The sequence below is a fragment of the Bombus terrestris genome, chromosome 10 (assembly GCF_910591885.1).
Source record: "Bombus terrestris chromosome 10, iyBomTerr1.2, whole genome shotgun sequence".
Classification (NCBI taxonomy): Eukaryota; Metazoa; Arthropoda; class Insecta; order Hymenoptera; family Apidae; genus Bombus; species Bombus terrestris.
Window position 1 is genome coordinate 11,262,034 of NC_063278.1, and position 22,329 is coordinate 11,284,362.

Sequence of the window (22,329 nt, forward strand, 5' to 3'; positions counted from 1 at the left end):
CTGTAATAAGTTGCACGCGAACAATACGGAAAGGAACGTGAAGGATATTTTTCCACTCTTGCTATTAAGCTTCTGAATCATCGTTCCTTATGACCTATTTTTTTAAACTCGCCAGCGGAAGTAATGAGAACAAAATACTTAAGCTTATTGTTATTTGTCCCATTTGGATATAAAGATAAGTCTTTTATATGTTGTTAATTAAAAACAAATAAAAAAAAATTGGCAGTAATATATAATAACAAATAATTAATAACCGTAATATCTTATGCTAAGGGGAAATACTGATTAGAAAATAAGAAATATTTCTGCTTGTATAACCAGATTGTTTGACATTTTTTATATGCGTATTATTATTATTTAATGTTTGCATTAATTTAGAACACGTACATGTTTCTGCTTAAGAATATGATGTGGCTAATGTAAACAGTGAAATTATTTTCGTAATAAAATCTGTGAAAATGATACAGAACTGAAACGTATTGAATTTACTGAAAGTCATATATGTGATCTGATTTTCACTGCACGTTGCTCGTCGCAGTTAGTATTTAACTTATTTAGCAACATAGTGAGTCCCTGACACCTCTTCGATGATTATATTTTAAGTGATAAGTATTCTGAAATCTTTTAAAAATGTAACAATGGGATCACTTTTCTACTAATAATGAGGAATCTATCACTGCCAACGAATACTCTTCTCAATTTTTGCACGTTATTTCAAGAATTTACGTGTAATGATTTATATGCATCATAAATTATAAATAAATGTAATATAAATTATAAATTATATGCATTCTAAGAGATAGAATAATTCGAATAATTTCCAAGTTCCATAATATCTTTAAGATGAATTATGAATATTTTAATACTTTTTTGTAGAAGATCGATCACATTGCTTAGGCCAATCTACTCAAAGGCACGAACTTCAGTTTCCACAATACAATACAATAAAAATACATCTTGTAAACGGTGTAAAATACAGTACAATCTTTTCTTATGACATTCTTTCATTATTAATAATTCATATCTTTTTTTTACTTTTCCAAGGTTCATGCTATAGCGGCATTTGTACTAATTAAGAATCAGTTCGGCCTTTTTGTTTCAGATGACCAGAAGGGTTGAAATCATCACGTCAGGACACTTTTTTTGGACCCTCCACTTTGCCAGCTCAAAACTTTGTGAATTTTGAGTTTTTTTTCGGTTAATTTTTTAAAATATCAACAGATAAATGATAAAAAAATGGATAGTGAAAATATTTTTTGTTTCGTTTGCACAGAGCTTCAAAAACCGCCCGAAATTCATGCCTCTAGACTAGAATACCCTCTTAACTCACCTGTCGTTTAAGAAATACATTTCGTTTGAATTGTGTAAAACATCGCGTGTATCTTGATAAACATAAAACTCAAAATAAAATCTTTCTTAGAATTTATATTTACATTGAACTTATATAAAGTCATAAAATAGTGTGCATGATAAATATTTAGTTCAAGTTTTTTATCCATATTCGATAGTCTTACATGATCACATTGAAATAAATACTTCATATCTTGAATATGAAATACGTATTTCCCTTAAAACAACTAGGATATATATAACGCGTGCTGTCAACAGCATAACGTTGCTCTAGTTTTAAGTATTTAACAAATTTATACATTTCATCATCATATTTGAATCAATTGATAATTGTAGACATTTCATATATAATATTATCAGTGTTATAATATACCTAAATATACTTATATTAAAAATGAGATTACACGAATATTTATACCACACAAACATTTTTTCTTTAATGTGATATTACCTCTTCAAGTAAGAAATAAAATAGGAATTTAATTCTACGTTTTTATTAAGCATTTAAATAATTTTCAAATATTAATTTACTTGCAAATTTTTCCACGTGAAATTTTTATTCCGTAACAGTAACAGATACGTTATCTTATATTTCATCTAAATGAATTGAAACTGCCCTATGATATAGATATTAATGTTTAAGATTTTGCAATTTACAGTTTATCTAAATTGTTATAATTACACTTTTTTGTATGAAGATTTAAATTATAATATTGTGAATTTATTCTTTAAAAATATATAAAACTATAATAAATTAAGCTATCCCCCTTTTTAAATTGAATATTTCTAATATTATTATTTTTGTTTCAATGAAACTTTACAGTTCCTCTTATTATTCTATAGTTTTTTGTATTTTAAGGCTGTAGCGGTAACACTGTTTAGTGATAACATGAAATTAAATTTAAAGACACTTTAGAAACAAATTCTTCCACGCATCACGAAAATAGCTATGTATTGATTTTGTCACGTTTATGTCTAAGAGGTATTTACTAAATTTTTATGTCAAAGTTAGTGAAAAATTGTTAAATTAAATTGATTGTTTCTGTTTCGCTTGGACAATATTTATTACTGTATAAGTTAATATATAGAAAGTTATGTAAAGCGTTGCAATACGTGGATAAAAGTGCAGAAAATAAATTTTTCATTTCGGTCACATTTGTCAAGGTATGATTATATAACCTTTCAATCATTATTATTATTACTCTCAATAGTAATATTCATTCCCATCATTCTTTTAGCTACATCTTACGATAGTCAAATAAAAAATAATGTTACAGTAATTTAGATAAAGTGGCTGTAATTTGAGAAAATTCGACAATTGGTGAACAAATGTTAAATAAATTGTAAATATAGAAACGCAAAAGAAAGCTTAAAATGCGTGTAAAAGTAAATGCATTACATATACTGTTGCTTTTACTTGTATTTCAAAGAGGTAAGTTTCATAAAAGAAATATCATGTTTATCAATTGTAGATAAAACAGAATATATGTTTATCAATTACGAATAAAGTGGAATGCAGACAGATATATACTGACTGTTAGTAAATTGAAGCAATAAACTACACAAATAAAGCGAACAATACTTTTAGAATAAGTTTCATTTTGCATATTTTCTTTAATGCTCTGCTAATCGTTTCGATTTTCTTTATGGTTATTGTAGGAAAAATTTTCAAACGTTTCTTTATTCCAAATTTTGTTATATTCTGTTTTATAAATATAAATAACAAACAAAAATAAAATATGTTATTCATTAATGATGATAATACTATCATACTTTATATTAATCTTCTTATATACGTAAATTCATATCTGATACGTTATTGACACGCATAAGAAGAATCGAAAGCTATTACGTGTTATCAATGTAACAGTAAAAGGGATCAAGATTGCACTATTAATACGGCGGATATAAGATATTTGAAGCCATGCTCCTCGTCACAAGCATTTTGTCGTAAAGCTGTGTACATATGTAAGTTGATAATCACAATTTCTCTTTTACATTTCTTTACTTATTTATTATAATTATTTCTTTCTGTTATTTTGAAAGTTACATTATCTTTCATTGGTATCACGTACATTAAACTATTATTTCTTTACTTTTCGGAATATCTTTGCGATATAGAAGATAAATTGTAAGCTAATCGTAAACTAATCACATAATTTTTAGATTATTTTATGAATTCTCACGAGTACATAATAATACGCGAGTGTGCAAAATGGGGAAGTTCTGACAACGAATGTTATAGAGGTCGTTACCCACGCGATAGTTATCAATTTGTATGCGAATGTAAGAGTACAGGATGCAATCGATCTACGACATTCTCATCCATGACGACCACAGTTCTGTATGTTTTGTGTCAATTTATAGTTTTTCTCGTTAGAAGTCCTACCTGACAAACGAAAAATGCCTGAAAAATGGCATTTCATTACTAATATATTACGATAAAGTAAATAAATAAATAGATACATCTAATTGATCGTCCGGATAATATAAAATGTAATAAAAATAAAATATGTATATTATTAGAAAGAGTATCTATTAAAAGATATAGCAAGTGCGTGAAAACGATGCCATTTAAATTAAAAGGAAAATAGAACGAAACAGAAAGTGGTTTTATATATATTAGAAATAAAAAAATACTGCGTTACTGTACATTTTTGCAACTTACGCAATCTAAAGTAGTTGGTACATACAGTCGTCCCGAAAAGTAAGTTAACGCTTCCACTGGAAGTTTAAACGTAATATCCTTAACTTACTTTCCAGAGCGGCTGTAAATAGATTTTATTATTTCTAGCCCATCCCCCGGCACTTTGCTTTCATTTTACAAAAAACCGAAACCAAATAAGTTATTCTATTTATTTAATATAAAATAATATAACTCTTAAAATCCAATTAAATTTGTGATATATTCGCAAATAATCTACGATATATGTATTAGGTTGTTCGGAAAGTGTTCTTTTTAACAGACACGTCTTTTACAATGATGCATCTTTATACAAACATGAAACCTAATCTATTAAACGTTTTGATCTTTATCTTGATAGAACAAAATGGATCATACGTAATTCAATAAAATAATATAAAATGGAAAATGTTGTGCATCCATTATTTCCTTATAAAACGAAGGAAACTTTTCGGACGACCTAATATATAATAATCTAAAGTAAATTGTTTTAGTTTTATCTCAAAGAATAAGAAGTTCATAAAACCAAAAACATGAAGTGAAAATTTTTTATTTCTTTTATCCTTTAAGTTCAAAGTACTAAATACAAGCATTACAATAATATATAGTATATATGTATATATATGTATACATTATAATAATATATAATAATGAATATACAGTTATAAAAACAGTTTTTATAAGCTACTGTATGAAGTTTTGTGGTTGAAATGTTTACACCAAACTGTAATAATATATAAATCATCTTGTAAGAAGATTATTAAGACGTAATAAATATGAAATAATAATTAATTGCGAGTGTTGCAAACGTACAGCACTTACCAAAAAGAAAACAACGATTACTAATCAATTTCAGTTTATAACTTTTGCAATTATAGGCCATACATTTTTTGTTTGTACAATGAAGACGACGCGACAAAGTTCATCTCACAATCAGTATGGATAGAATAGTTTTACACACCTTTCTTGTTTTTAACAAAATAAGAAATCTTTAAAGCACATTTGGAGTTGTTTCGGAGGAATCATGAAAATAAATCTAAGATGAAAGATATGACGAAACATATGAAAATATATTGTGAAAATAAAAAATCAATCTTCTACCGTTTTCTAAGGTCATCACATATCTTTTTCGAGAGAAAATGTCTATTTTTCTATCGCGTCTTCTTACGAATGTTACAGCTGCATTCGGGCATTTACGTATGTACGTATGTCTGAATCATGGCCTCTTAAGACGACTCTGAATATCAAAAAAGGAATGAAATTCCAGGACGAGGCTAAGGTGTTAAGAACATTAGAACTTACGGTAGTTGATACACTTTTTACGATGAGTGATCACGAACTGTAATGTCTTCTCTGTTTCTGACATAATAGTTTTCTGCGATGCATCATGTTTTATGGAACGATAGAAAAAACTGGCCACCATATATGTATGTTTCAAATTGGCCACGATTACACATAAGAGGATTATGTATTATTACGTACAATATGTACAAACTATATGTATAAAGTATTTCGTTTATTTCGAATTCCTTAAGATTTTAGTCACATTTACTGATAAAAGAGTTGTGTCTGCGCAAAGTTCTTTGATTCAGAACGACGGATCCTCTAATTCGCGTTTTGAACTTTATGATTTTCTCAATAACATCGCTTTCTTCAAGTTTTTCATGGTATTGATTATTTTTGAAAGTGACGCTACATGTTTCTATTTTTTACGGATCAGTACGCGTGTTTTCTCATCCAGGTAAGAAAATACTAAGGTATCTGTGTCCGAAAAGATTAGTTTGAAAAATATTTTAATTAACTTGAATTTTGTAAAATCTACCTTACGAAGGATAAGAGCAACACGACCACAAGAATACGCGTTTTCCTTATCTTTCGTATGATAAGCTTCGCACTGACATTATTTTAATGTAATTTAATGCTAATATTTTAATGTAATTTAATGCTAATATAGAACAAGAAGAAATTACATTTAATTATACACGTATTTGCGGATATTTTTGTGTGAACAGAATTTCGATGTTCGTCGTTCAATCAATATAAAATTGTTAATCTGAAACTACTGATAATGAAAATGAATGAAATAATCTGATTTAGGACTAAAATACCCCATAGTGTGCATACTATGATACAGATAAGTTGAGAGTCTATTTTTTATTTATTTCTTATTTAATTATACTAACGATAAGCTAAACTGTTACTTAACAGGTAATCTGCTACGAAGATGTTCTGTACTCTGCGCTGGGAGCCACAATAGATTCAAATATGCTCTGTAACATTTAATTTTTTGCAAAATATTATATCGTACTTGCGCGCTTTTATATCTGGATCATTCGCATGGTCGACAATTTTTTAGTCGATGAAATTTATCTTAATCGTTCCAAACGATTTAACGAAACTAGAGTCACCGATGACCATCGTGGCAGTGAACGCGTCAGACGCGAACCTTACGCGTTAGTTGAAAAGCCATCTGATACCGAAATCGATACACGCAGTTGGAATGTGAACGAATTAGCCAGTTATTCCCGACAATCTGTCGGAAACAATCGTTAGACAAGTCGCATTCCGGTCGTCCACCCACGTTGCCCTTATTATTACATCTGGTTGGCGGAACTTCTCCGAAGGAACATTTCGCGGATGTTGTTTGCTGATTTATCAGCATGAGAAAAGTTTCTTCTTTCCTCCCTTAATATCTTCCTTGATACGACATTTTTCCGAAAAGCAGGATATCTCTCGCGACGAATGTCAGCTAGCGCAAACAGCCACCACATAATCATCGATATGCGCGCATAGGGACCAGAATTATTTTTCCGCTTCGTTGTACGGGTATAAGCGCGTACATTTGTCATCACGAAACAACGATAATGTGGAAAAGCAAACGAGCAACGGAACAAAGTGTTATCGATGTGATGGCTTCATAAAATCATTGACTTCAGGCAGTGAAAAATAGCGTTATGTAGGAGCGACTCACTACGTCCAAGGTTCAAGCAAATGTAGGTAGTGTACGGTCATTCTTCCTCGTCCTCCATCACTCGCAACAGCGTCTCCGACCCTCCGCCGGCGGTATTATTACTATTTGGGTCGCAGCAATGTGGCGCCGAGCATCCTGACGTTCCCCGAACAGTTTTCACCAGCTATGCTTTCGTTAGTGCGCACCAACGATTCCTCCTGTATTACGAGAATCTTATAATGCATTTGTCTGTACGTAGCCGTTTTCTCTTCAACACAACTACGAAAATTGTTTGAACAGACCCTAATAAATTCTAATATATGCAGGTTTCGCAACATTGTAAACGCTGTTCTGTAAACGCTATTTGATCTTGTTTCTGAGTTAAGTTACTGTTTTGAGAATTCTTCTTATAAACAGAATTGGTATACTTTACTTAATCACTTATTATCGATACTTCTTATCTCGTTCGTTATTTGTAAATACTCTCACGGCATGAAAAATTATAAATGTGCATGTCTCGGAATTCTTTTTAGGAGAAACGTTAAATATTTTAAACAATAGCAGAAATTTGCTTTTATTAAGTGAATAAACTGAAAGAATTCATAATGTACTAAGGAAGTACGTATTTATGAACAGCGAGGTTGTATCCAGGTAAAATATAAAGTATTGACAAGATAATATCTGCAGCCTTGAATATTCTTGGAATACAAAATTACTTTATAAACAAAGTGGAACGAAACAAATATTTATAATGCTTGTTGCTCGTTTTTTCTTAGTTACGCTAGTATATATTAAAACATTCTGTATATCGAAATTAATAATGATAAAGAATAAATGGGTACAGAGTTCTTCAAAGTTTCAGTTATTAATTATAACTTGTTCTTTGCCATTGTAACAATAAATGCATAGTAAATATTGTATACAGGAGATAATCATGCACGTACCTTTTTATGACTCAATGGTATATTAGGTAATTCTGCATATGAAATAATACATTTAATTTATCAAAATTTTAGTAAATAAATCAAAAGCGACTGAAATTGACGAAATTCGTCAGACGTGTTACTTTTCAACGGAAAAAAGTTCTGTACATATTCATCCATTAAAAGATTTCTTAATGAACAATTTCTAGATCTATAGTCTAACTTTATTAACGAACTTGAACATACATAGTAGCTATATATGTACGTATAATAATTTACTTTTTTTTTGTTAACGTGTCTGTAACATTTTTTAAGTTTGTCACATTCTATTAGATTATTAATTAAATTTTAATTAAATATCTTTACTAATGGCGTATATTCATAATCTGTTTCTAAAATAATTTAACTATTAATCCGAGATAATGAGCTACATCCATTGTTCGAAAATTCGTTGATTGTCTGTGAAAACGATGCTCAACACGCGTTGAACGTATGCCAAGGGCATTATCTGCATTACAGAACGTTTCTTAGCTCCGAGGATAACTTGTTACTAAAGTAACGGGTATCATAATGGTGATACGACTCTGGGCTCAAATTTATTAGTTTGTCGTAATGCTTTCTAATATATCACCGAGAAAGGATTCACATGTATACATGTAGATATACATGTACATATACATGAAAATCGTCTTTAACTTGCGCTTATAAATTTGGGCAAGACACGGGCGATTTTAAAGTTACTTGAACCTACTTTCATTTATAATTTATTTATGATTTATAATTTATGATCAAGGAAATATATGTTCGAGACATACAAATTAAAATGTCTTGCAAGAGTTACACAGTCATATTGCTTTATTACTTCCACTTTTATAAAAAAATTTTATTGCATTTACACTCTATAAGAACCATATAAGACGTTCTAGCTATAAGGATAAAATTTGTTCCCTTCGAGAACTGCTTTTGTTACTATAGTGGATCGTGTGTGAATAACAGTCAATCGCATATCGTGTTTTATTTTCTTCTTCTTTTTCTTTTTTTTACTTTGACGCAGAAAAATATATTAGACAAAAGTCGAATAGCTACAAAGGAGACAGAATTTGACAGTGTAAATGAACATGTAAAGCATATATGAATTAGCGTATTGAAAGAGTCTAGGAAGAAATTGCTCAAGACACACCCAGAACAGGTCATTCTGATACCGTTTGAAGAAATGTAAAGGGGCAAATGTTGAAAATTCTGAACACATATTCTGAATAAAAATATTAAGAATAAGTGAGCCAACCGTACTCGATAGTTTTTAGTGTTTCGACAACTGATCGTTCCGTTAACCGGTTTTCTCATAATGGTTTCTGAGCAATTTCGTCGTACTTGAAGCGACAAATTTGACGAAATCAGTTACTGCTTTTAGCACTGTTTCTACTTTTTTCACTTTTCTCTTAAATGTAGTGAGAAAAAGACTCTCTTCATCGCTATTTTATATAGAATAATATATAAATGTAGTATCTTAATGGGTCTTAGAGGAAAGGACAAGTAATGATGTTTTGATTTGATAAATAATATTCGAAGCAACGAAATGAATACAATGCTGTTGTACGTCCTATTCTCACACGCGGCTTCCGACTTCCCGATTCACACTCTTCGGCTTCTACACTCGCTCGCTCTCGCTTCTCAAGTCACACTCTGCACACCTTTCGCATCCGTCTTCTCCGGCTTCTCAACTAACACTGACTTCAACGTCTCTTTGTCTTTTCCCGCCGTTCGAGACACGTGTCCCGAAACGCCCGTGGCCAGGGTACGCGGGCCCTTTCCACGAAACTATCCACTTAAAAAGGACCGACGACACATTGATGTACCCGACGATGCCGCGGCTCTCGCGACATTGTTTACGATTCGGCAGATATCTTAGGCCTTTTGTCCACGATACTACATTCGGCCATCCTGCAATAACATCTGCCCTCAGATGTGGTCTTCAATTTCGCTATCGGATGCGTCGTCTTCGGCGTTGAGGACCCAAGGCTTCATGAAGTCGGCGGTCGCCGATGTGTGCGTAGGCCCCTCATGCTCCCCTACTTCCGCATCGTTCGCAATACCCGGTACGGACCTAAAAATTTTCCCCCGAGTTTTAAACCCGGGCCAAATTGAGTTCTCTTAATTGCTACCAAATCTCCCCTTAGGTACTGCTTCGCACTCTTCCATCTTTTGTCGAAATTCCTTTTGTTTTCTTCTTGCGTCGCAGCGATCTTCCTTTTTGCGTCCTCACGTAACTCACGACGCTGTTTTTCGAAATTCACGCCCCACTCTTCGTTGATTAATCTTCTGGTTACATATCCATCGGCCTGACTGCACGTTGCGGCATCTAAAATCTTACGGACTTCAATGCCCTTCTTCTGTGCGCTTTTCAACCATGCAATCAGCCCGTCCTCACACTCAGCCACATACACAGCACCCGGCAGTGGATTTCTACTCGGGGTATCCGCATACTCTATATTTTTGTCCGGCCTATGACATACCTGACACTTAAAATCGCCTTCGTTTTTTCGCAACTTCACCAAGTCATCTATTTCTCTTTTCTCAGACGGCGCCAGTCTTCGCGGTCTTCGTGCCACGGGTTTGTCACTTTTCAAATCGACGTTCGCGGTTATCCCGACGTCCTGCTTTTTCTCCGTTTTATACCCCCTAACGATATCGCGAATCGCTTCACGGTAGTGAGGTTCCTCTACGTGCGCTACATCTATCTCGTCAAACTGTTCTATCACGTTGACCCTCAATATATCCGACGCGTCTTCGTGACCGTCAGTCTGCCCGTCGGCCGTCATTACCTTCGTAAATTCACCCGAGGTCTCATTGTCAGCGGAACTCTGACCATCAAACTTAAGTTTACAATTTCCTAGCGGTGGTGATCCTAACCTCGCATACTCGTCTGATCGTATGAACGTGAGATCACTACCCGTATCTACTAACGATATAATCTTACAGTCATCTATCGACATTTCTTTCACGTACTCCTTCTTCTCGGGCCTCGAGATGACGTAAGTCTCCTTTGGTCGTGCAGTACACTTCGCCGCAACATGTCCAAATTCGTTGCAGCTAAAGCACTTCACACCTTTCTCTTTCTTTGGACACGTAACACTTAAGTGATCGTCACCGCCGCAATTGAAGCACCTTTTGGGATCACTGCTCGTTTGCCTCGACTGCTTCCGTATTGCTGATCGTTCCGCTTCATCGTCCTTGCATTCCCCAAATTTTGTTTTCGCCCTCATCTCACTTTTCATCGCTTCATACCGCTTGAAGCGTTCCTTCAGCTGCTGCATATTCCTGGCCCCGTATAGTATGGCTTTATTCGCGACCTCATCGGGAATACCCTGGATAATATAGTCGATTACCGACTGTGTATCGACTCTTCCTTGTCCAGCAATCTCACGCATATTATACATATACTGAAGCAGACTCTCGTCTGTTCTTTTCGTTCTATGTGCTAATTCTTGATGTACCTCCCGGTCACTCACTATGTCTGGGAATTCATCTACCAACGCCTTTTTAAACTTCGCCCAGGACTTCGTGCATCGTTCTTGGCGTGCGAAAGCTTGAGCAGAGCCTGTGAGAAGCTTCCTGGCGAAAACCACCATGTGGATGTCCGACCAGCCACACACTTCCGCCATTTCCTCGAAATCCCTTATCCATTGGCTCATATTCGGTAGGTCATCTCCGCTGAATTTTCCTAACGAGTCTTTTACGTCTTCAAACGTTAACACCGTGCACTTAGGCTCGTCTTGCCTTCGTCGTCTTACCACTGGAGTCACCCAAACTCCACCGTCTTGACTACTGAGATCGTGATTCCCTGGACCGTTGCCGTCTAAACGGTCCCCAATCACGCCCATCTCATCGTCATCGTCGTCTTCTAAAACATCATCGTCGTCGTCGTCTTCTTCTCGTGCACCGTGTTCCCGCTCTAAGCGTACCGCAGCCAGCAATCGCGCTACCAGCTCGCGCTTTCTGCCCGCTAATCTCAGCCGTCGTTTTCTCAGCTCGTCTTTTAACTCAGGTATTCGCATCTGAGCCACCTGCTCGTCAGTCAAATCTGCTTCTCCTGCATTGTAGTCACTCATCGTTCCGAAATATCACTTTCATTTGTCACTTAGCGCTCTAGATCCCGGCTCGAGCCCCCAAAATTATGTAGTATCTTAGAGGAAAGGACGAGTAATGATGTTTTGATTTGATAAATAATATTCGAAGCAACGAAATGATTACAATGCTGTTGTACGTCCTATTCTCACACGCGGCTTCCGACTTCCCGATTCACACTCTTCGGCTTCTACACTCGCTCGCTCTCGCTTCTCAAGTCACACTCTGCACACCTTTTGCATCCGTCTTCTCCGGCTTCTCAACTAACACTGACTTCAACGTCTCTTTGTCTTTTCCCGCCGTTCGAGACACGTGTCCCGAAACGCCCGTGGCCAGGGTACGCGGGCTCTTTTCACGAAACTATCCACTTAAAAAGGACCGACGACACATTGATGTACCCGACGATGCCGCGGCTCTCGCGACATTGTTTACGATTCGGCAGATATCTTAGGCCTTTTGTCCATGATACTACATAAATATTTATGACATAAAAATATTTATAATACGTATAAGGAGGTCTGGAAAGAATAGTTTGGAAAGAAAATTCGGGGATGAGGTAAAAGATATTAAATTCAACTTTTCATAGCGCTGAACCTCATTTATTAACCACCCAAAATTCATCACATTCTGTTGTTTCAATACTGTTTATCTTGAATGTGACTTATGTATGACGTGGTTTAATGATATTACTATTATGCAACTGATATGCAGTATATCGCTACGTTTATGCACTGTGGACTATGGACGGTACTTCGGCTTTCTCGCGACATTGTTTATAGTTCGCCCGATATCTCTTAGACCTTTCATCCACGATACTACAATATTTTTCAGAAAAAAAAACAGTTTTCTTCGTTTGGTATGTCCTAAGGACCACGCCTAATACTTTCTTTCCGTTTTTACAAATGTAAAATATTTTCTCGCGTTAAGAATTAATATCGTCAATTAAGAGCTATTATTTATAATGTATTAAAAAATAACGTTCAATAAAACAAATGACTATCATCAACATTTTTTACACTTGATCTTCTCAGTAACAAATAATCTCACATTTTTACAGTTTGGAATGTTTTTAGCATGCTTTTCGTGTATAATTATGCGAAAATTATTTCTTATTCCCTCCTATGCAAATTATTATAACTTTAATTATTATTATAGTTGCTAATTCTTATAATTGTTATAATACAGAGCCAGCAGCATTATCGAGAGCTACCTCGTTTTATGTGTACCTACTGTATTGCAATCATCATTGCCTGTACACAAGGATTTGGGAAATTCACAGGAAAGATCAGACGTAAAAGTTTGGTCTCACAGAGCTGCTAAATAAATAAGAAAATATAAGCTTATCGTTCATGTTTTCTGATAAAATTTGATGGATTCGCCGTAATGATAATTTCAAGAATGACGTATGATTAATATCAGAGTTCAAAATTGCAAGAATTAGGAATTATTCTCTAGGAAATTCGGTATAATTAATACAAATTGAGGATTTAATATAGTATACGGGCTGTAAAATTCTTATTCTGAATGTGTTTTTCCAATAGCGTTTTAGGTCGCTAAAGCTGAAAATGAGTGTCATTTTTTACAGAAATTAGCGGTTTTAACAATTCGTTCTTATGAATGTTTTTTACGAAACATTCGTCGTTATGAACATCGACAAAGGTCATTGGACATACAGAGTGGATATACAGAGCGATAAGTGGTAAGTGGAAAAACAAGGGTTGGCACAGCCAATGTCAATGTTTCAAATGCCAATTTTTCTGCTCACCGCTTACCGCTTTCTGTTTGGTCGTGACCTCACGACACGGAGAGTGGAAAATAAAAAGGATAAGTCAAACCTAATCCAATACTAACGATTCAAACGCATACAGAGTAACCCTTCAGCGGATTAAGAGAATCAAATTTTGAAAAAAGTACCATCAAAATCCATAAGGACGTTACACATTAATAGATCGATTGCAATTTTTTACGCGTTATTTCCACGAAAAACGACCCTCATTTTTGGCTTCAGCAACTTCAGAAATCCCCAAAAAGTGTCATTCTAAGAGAATGTTTTGCAGTCCGGGTACTATACCACAGTTCAAATTGATATAACTGAAGTATTGTACAATTGATAAGTAAAATGAATGAATATACTGTAATAATCAGTCAAATATAATTGATGGATTAGTGTAGAATAAATGTAATTTTAAATATTACTTTTTATTCGCGAAATATTTTTAAACTGCATTCTTCGTCAGAAATCGTAATAATATGCAATCTCTTATAGTTAGAAAACGAAGTTTTCGCAACTTGCGACACAGACTATCTAGAAAAATATTAAAGTATATTATAGAAAGCTTTTACAATTTATTTACAAGAATTGAATTTAAATATTAATGAAAACACTCTTTTTAAACAAACATAAAATACATTATACTATTATGCTATTAAGAAAGGATTATTTCTTAACATTTTTCAGTTAGAATATGATTTTGCTATTTTTTATGCTTTAAAAGTTATGCAAGCGAATAATTCAAATTTTTCACCTGAACCAATATTGCCAACCAACCAACCAACATTGATGTTTGACATACGCAGGTATTTCTGAAGGATAACTTCTATACGTAAGATGAATTGTAGTGTACTATATTTACATATTTCTCGAGTTTTTCTTTGTTCTTTGTTTGATCCAATAACTCGCGTTCCTGTTTATAGGATTCCATAAATACTAAAGAACGTAAATGATATACCGGTCATAATTTCAACGACGAGAAGAGAAGCTTTTGTATTAACTTTTTCAAAATTTAATATAATTTCTATAATCTGCATTTACTCCTTTAAAATATTAAATCTCTTGCTGTATTATAAAAATATGGGCTGTCTACTTGGTATTAATTAAACAAAGTAAATCTATTTCGTAGTTCAATCTATTTCTGAATATTGCTTCACTGCACAGCATAAACAAGTGTCTGAATATCAGCAGGATATAAAAACAAGACAATTATTTGATAAAAAGGTAAGTGATAAATGATAGGATTGAATGCTATTCTTATGAAGCAATTGTTTACATATTTTCACGTTACTATGAACGATTCGTATTCTTTTAGAATAAGTAACACAATATTTTATCCTTTCGAGACTATTGGGACAACACGTCCCAAGATAATCTTCAGTATGTCAACTGGGATATATGTTTCCGAATTCAGTTGCTTATCTTTATTTACGTTACAGATATATGACATGCAAGAGGTCCACGATAGTGAGAGCAATACATAAATGAGCGAAATAAAAAAAAGGAAATTCACGTCGATAGTCTCACGTTATTAACATAACCTTATATATATATACATACATCTACAGCCTTTTATTTATGTACATATATAATACAATTTTTCCTATTCTCACTAAGGCCTGTTGAGACATATGTCTCCACTGTGAAGAACTGACGAGACTATATATCTCAATTTCAAAGTTATGCTTAACTTAATTTTTTTAACCATCGAATATACTACGGTACACGTTATATTACTGCATTCATGGTCGGAAAAAATACGCCTCAAAGGGGTTAAATTATTCCATCTTGTACACAAAGCAAGAAATACAGGGATAGTGCTGTGTTCGAAGTGATTAACGTGAGTAATTGTATATAATTATATTTTATCACTGTACAGACTTTTATTTAATTATTTGTCGAATGCGTATTATTTATTATTTGTACAATATTCATATTTATTTATGTTTAACTATTTAACTATTGCCATAAATTTCGTGGTTAGTATTCAAAGGTAGCGAACAAATGATACGAAAGGAAATCGATTAATATCTATTACAAAGTTAATCAAGAGAAGCACAATATTTGCCGACACAGGATTATGTATTTGAAAATAATTTGTTAAGACGAGATTATTTGCAAGAATAGAAAACCAAAGAAATATTTGAATAGATCGATTTGTAAACCGCGATGACGAAAATAAAGGAAGTTCTGTGCTAGATCTTATAGTAATTGCTAAATTCAAAACTGAGCTAGACGACGGCGTCGTTCGCGTCGTGGATAGGCGCCGCGGTGCCGGACGTCTCTCGTTTTCATCCTTCCCCTCCTTTATCCTGTTTTCTTTGCTATACCGTACTGATTTTACGCAAGAACGAAGTTTACGACGTATCCGACTACACAGCGAGCAAAATGACTGGACAACGATTAATGATGCTGTCTAATGAAAATTGCAGTACAATTTTATAAGCAGCGATTTTCTCGGAAATTTCAAAACTAAAAACGTTTGAACGAAAGAGGTCATAGCGAGTATAAATCGTAGGCGAAAAGCACGCACTTTATTAAATTTTCGTTCAACCGTAAAACTGAAAGAGTTCTAGTCATAGACGTACACTATTTATATAGACAATAAATGGGCAAAATAGCTTTAGCAGTTTACGAGGCGCAGCATAAACAATTCAAGCAACTGAACCGAGTCATTTATGAAATCAGGTTATTGTTATTCTCACTTGATTATTTCTAATCTAGTTAGCATTAGCAAAGAGTACTAGCGCAGAACAATATTTTTATACGTACAATTTTTATTGCCAATATATGATCATATTTCAATAGTTATAAATTTTATTTATTTCTTAATCGTCGTTAAATTTTAGTAAGCATCCTGATAAATTAAAGTGTATATCCTTTTTTAAATAGGAGAAGTAGTGAATGTAGCGAACAAGTAAGGTAGGCGTAGTTAAGTGGAATTAAACACTGCGTATTATCATGCCATATCTTAGCATCTTTGTGCCTTGATGCGTTACGCTGTCCTCAGACGATCAATACATATTGTCAATACAATACTGTCAATATTTATTGATAAACTGTGTCTTCGTTGAGATTCTTAAAATATTGACAATATTATTGATTGTCGAGGGAGACCCCTATAGAAATATGATTGCATGCTTTTATTTTCCGTAACGAAACTTTTTTCAGTATATTAATCCAAGTAAATGCAAACAATGATATTTTAATAATTTCCGGATAAGTGAATAATTTTTGTTTATTAACTTGTCAAAAAGATTGACAAGGGAAATTTTCAATTACGCTAGATGTTGGGAGTAGAATTTTGAAGAATTAGGAGCGAAATTTTACGCCAGATCTATAACATAACAGATAATAAATGTAATGTATAATAATTTTGAGGTACTTAGACTGTCTGCAAAAGTAAACTTAAATCGAATTAACGAAACTGATACTACCTGATCCAATTTGTACTTAATACACAAATATTAAGTGTTTTAATATTTTACCAGTAGTATACATTTCTTAAAAATCACAAAGTTATTTAAATAGTTAATAAGTTTCAGCATTATTAGACTATTCGTATCATACTAATTTCTTTCTAAACGTATGTTTGGAATAAACGTCTGAAACTTGTAATTTTTACACATATACTCAGATTGATTTCAAATTTTACTAGCATAGCGATATCTCATTACAGTGTTAATGAAAAAGATTTCAAAAAGTTTTATATAATACCTACAAATTAATATACTAATAAATTTCTCTATAATAAGAGTTCAAATACTTCCATAAGCCATTGTAGAGTTCATAAAAAAGTACGTTAGAATTTAGTATTGAAGACGATTGATTGAATTTAGTATTGAATTTAGTATTGAAGACGAGTTTAGAAAGACTTTATTATTATTATTTGGTAAGGATGAAAATAACAGAAGCAGAAAATATTGAATACATGAGAGACCACATTAAGGAAAGTAAGGAAAATTGAAAATAAATTTCATGCTTCGTAGGTAATTATTTCAAGATTTTTACGAAAAGTTTCTTGATATCATTGTATAAAAATGAATATCAACGAATCCTATTAATTTCTTCAATGAATAAGTGTCTTATTGTCACTGTACCAGTAGCACTCGATCAACGCGTGATTAGGAAAATATTAATGTTGGGTTAAAGAATGCGATGAGAATGTTGCGTTGTCATAGATGAGTGAACGTATCTATATCTAAATTACCTATAATAATTTTAAATTGATGCCACTTACGTACTTACGATGCTCTAACGTTAAATGAGCGACAGTGATAATAGTCTGCACGGTCGGAGGTCAGATCTAGAGGGAAATTCTGCGATTTTGCCAAAAATCGTCTAGAAGCTCACACCAGTGCAGACAATGTTTATCTCTTCCACGAAAAGGCATACTAAGAGCGAGTAGAATAGAAAAACGTTCGCAGTACTATAAAAGGATACTAATTGGAAATCACCTGTATTCAATAGGAATTATTGGTATACCATACTGAAAGTGTAGATATACTTTAGTATACACATTTCCAGAAACTAAACTAGGAATTATAGTAAATGGAAGGGACATGGCGGGATAGTAAAATTGGTCAGTGATTAAAATTTACAACTTTCATAATTGGAAGTGGCAATCGTAAAGAGTAGAGTCTCGCCTACGAATGTATCATGTCAACTCAGAATTAGGTCTTCCTTTACGCTGCCTGGATCTAGAAGAAGTGTATCTCCCTGTAAAGGAAACGATTAGATCAGTTGGATTACGCATGTTTGCTTAATAGGTAAATATATTGATTTATAAACTCCATTAACAACGAAACTGTTAAATAGGCTAATGATAATTAGACCAAATAATACAACAATGATTATTATTACTATTAAGGAATTTTGTGACTGTATTCTATTAGACATGTTTCGCTTTAGTTGCACCGAATATAATTATAATATATTATGACCATAGGTGACAATTAATAGTAAACAGTCAGTAAGACGGAACTTTCGTTGAAAGAAACAGTGGAAGACAAAATGTCTGCATTATTGGTCCTGCTATTAACTCATGGTAAGTCCTCATGTACTCTAAATATTATCAAATGAATGCGTTGTTTTCCTATTTTCTCATATAAGGAGAAATATTTCTAAGAGAAATATAGAAATTAAGCACTGGAGTGGTTAAAATATCTTCTCTGATAAAACACACGAGATCGTAGAATGACCTGGCACGTTATCTACAATCTACCTATGCGATATTTACATACACCGTGGGCCGTAATTCGTAGTGCGAGTGAAGTTGAGAATATTCTGCGTCTCAAGATAAGATGAAAATGAAGAATATCAAAATCGCTTTGTAGGTATCATTTTTTAGAGTCAATTTGTTTTAATATTATTTACAACTTGCCTTATGAACAGAAATTTGATTTCCGTTTAAAAAATTCAAGACGATCTGGAGTCAGTTATTCGAATCAATTCTTCTTCTTCTTTATTAGATTGCCGGTGAAAATAAGTGAAAATACATGAAAATGTATAAAAGGCGCATAACGCGAGAAAGTATATAAAATATTCGAATTCAATATTTCGTAATATTTAGTTATTAAATAATTTAGTACTTTTCATAATATTTAACAAGAGAAACAACAAATCTCTACTTCATTAGTTCACTGAATTTATGGTTGTTTCTGTTAAAATTTTACTATGCTGTTCTATGTTTTACAGTATGGTCACTTTGCATTTGAAAAATTACATTGAAGCGAATAATTTTTAAGAAATATATTTTCGTGTTTCGTACTACAAAAATATGGTCTGTGTGCCGTCTTTGTCATGGATATTGTTAGCTTTAATTAGGCTAATAGACAATTAACGTTCTTCGACGTATTCGCGCTGCCCTTCAACCCCCACGTCAATCGTTACTGCCACAATTTATACGGTTCTCTTTAGTAATGTGTTACTTTGATGTGATCTGCAAGGAAACGTATTTGGAATTCTTGCCAACTAGTTTTAAATGTATTTCCCACGTGGATTGTATACTAAATCTTAATTCAATGAGAGTTATACAATCCATGACTCATGGTTGATTAAACAGATGTGTACGTGACTAAACATATTAAATGTAAAATGTCTCATTTATCATGTTACGTAATATTTAAATTAGATAATATTTAAACTAGGTAAATGAATTAATATTTTTAATTGTACTGTATCAGGTATGTACATATATGAGAAATCAAAAATGTTTAATAAGATGTAAGTACTTCCAGTAGTAAATTCTATCACTTTATCATGTCACATAATTGTCGGTTGACGAAAGATATTTTGAGAGGAAGTATTCGCTCGTAACTAATGTAGCTAGTCGTCATACATTAAATGTATTTAAGGTCTGACTTTGATGAGCAGCGATTAATAAAGGTTCAGTTTTAATTATTAAAAATTATTGTAAATTATAGCGACAAGCAGTGTTGCGTAAGTTCATATTATCGATTTATTACTAATTACGTAACTTAACCAGTTTAATACTAAACCTATCGGCGCGGTCAAATTGACCGCTCTCGCGACTTATACACAAATTTAACCACATTTAAACTTTATCATATCACTTCATAATTTCTGACTTTTCGTAAAACATGCATACAATATATTTTTCGGTACTTAATTTTAGTTTGCTCTTTTATTTTCTGAGAAAAATTTCTACTCTGCCTTGCCTATCGTGAGCGGTTATTTTGACGGCCCGACAATGTATGTTAGTTATTTTTAGAATAAATGCAATCAGTACAAAGAAAAGGTTATTTCAAGGTCAGATGATAAAAAAAATCAGTAATAAAGATCGATGAAGATAGCCATCAGCTGTCAAGACATATCAACTCAGGCCCATAATAATCCTAAGGAACCGCCACAAAATTTAGCCTCTTTTACGGTCTATTGTTACAAACATTTTAAAAGTCGAGAAGTTTCTTAGGGTTATTGCTCATTGCTATAAAATACTCATCAATATTTTCGTATAAATATCGCCGTCACAGATCATATTTTCACTTGCTATTGTCTTTTCAATTAGAATACATCTCGGTTTGTTAGTCAATTAGTCGACATCTAAACTTGTTATTTCTAAAACTCAGACAGAAAGCATCTCAGAGCGGTTTGTGTAAAGTTGTTATAAAAGGAAAAGTAAAGCATATCAAATTTGACAATAATTTTGTATTCCGTACATGTTATTATTCTGTGATAAATATTTACTTTAGAAATGTCAAGATTTAAAAAAAAAAAAAAAAAAAAAATGATAAAAATAAAAATAACGGACATAGAGGACGACTGTTCAATGTGCGATAAACAAGAAACTTCAGCAACTGAAAACGGTATGGAAACACATGAAAAGCTATTTACGACCGAATCAGAATTGAATATTATAAATAAACGTTTACGTAAGGGCAAAAAGGAAAGAAATTATCGTTGACAGGAGAGAATGAAACTGGGCCCGATGGAATAGTTTGGAAAGAAATAGATGCAAGTTCCAAATCTGGCAGGACATCAGTTCATAATATTTTTAGGGATATGTTAAACGACATATAATGAAAGGACTAGCAAAGACGGCATATTATCTTACCATTGATCAATATTTTTTAATCAAATTATATTTTATAAGGGATCATATAATAAAATGTACGGAAGTAGAACCATTTAGAATATTGGGGACTAAGAAGGAGCTAGATGTAACAAAACTGGATACATTTATTGCTCTGCTACATATCCGCGGTGCATATCAGGTAAAGAATTTAGATGTCTCATATTTGTGGAATAATATTTGGAGACCTGCATTTTTTTCAAAAACAATGAGACGAATGACTTTGCTGAAATTATGAGGTTTATACGATTTGATAAGAAGAGCGAAAGAAGCTAACGTTTACGAACCAATAAATTTGCAGTGGTATCTACAGTATGGGGCCAATTTACAAAGAATTCACAAAATTGTTATAAACCTAGTGCATACATTACTTTTATATAAAGAATCGCGGGAAAAAAGCCATACAATAAAACTATCAACAAGTTCAGATTCATTATAAAAAACTTGTCAAGTAAAAAATTGTAAAGGTTACAAAATTACGAAAATTTGTTTATGATGTGGGAAATATTTATTTATTGATTATAAGATAATTTGTAAAAAATGCAGCAAAATTAAATAAGATATATCTCTATATAAATAAAAGAGTAATTCTATCTAAGTCTATAATTGAAATTAAACAGAAGTAAATTTGGACGAAATTTTCTGAAAGTTTATTATTTTATATACATTAAGTTATAAATTAACCATTATCTAAGTTAAGTCATAAAAAATATTACTTCTTTAATCACCGGTCATTTTGACCGCTCACGGTAGGAATAGGTATACACGAAGTGTCAATAGGTTTAGTGTTAATGGAAGAGGTCGGTAAAGTTCGTGTATAACTAAATATTCAACTTATGATAAAAAACGAATTCCATTTATAAAATGCAAAATCATTTTCGTATTTCGTCGAAGATTTTTTTCTATAAAAAATTATTTTGACAACGTGAGTAA

General features: G+C 32.8%; 1 protein-coding gene across 1 annotated transcript; it reads left to right on the plus strand.

Annotated features, from left to right (window-relative positions):
• Positions 1-2,593: 2,593 nt before the first annotated feature.
• Positions 2,594-4,313, plus strand: LOC105666113. The gene is made up of 3 exons (XM_012312343.3): positions 2,594-2,782; positions 3,184-3,318; positions 3,517-4,313. Exons 1-3 carry the CDS (start codon positions 2,725-2,727, stop codon positions 3,741-3,743), a joined length of 420 nt encoding a protein of 139 aa, XP_012167733.1. The 5' UTR covers positions 2,594-2,724; the 3' UTR covers positions 3,744-4,313.
• The last annotated feature ends 18,016 nt before the right edge of the window (positions 4,314-22,329 follow it).

Excerpts from the sequence above, each read along its gene's own strand:
- LOC105666113 (XM_012312343.3), top strand. The coding sequence starts at position 2,725 with ATGCGTGTAAAAGTAAATGCATTACATATACTGTTGCTTTTACTTGTA. Across the intron at positions 2,783-3,183 it reads TTTACTTGTATTTCAAAGAG|AAGAATCGAAAGCTATTACG; the intron begins GTAAGTTTCATA and ends GACACGCATAAG. Across the intron at positions 3,319-3,516 it reads TCGTAAAGCTGTGTACATAT|ATTATTTTATGAATTCTCAC; the intron begins GTAAGTTGATAA and ends CATAATTTTTAG.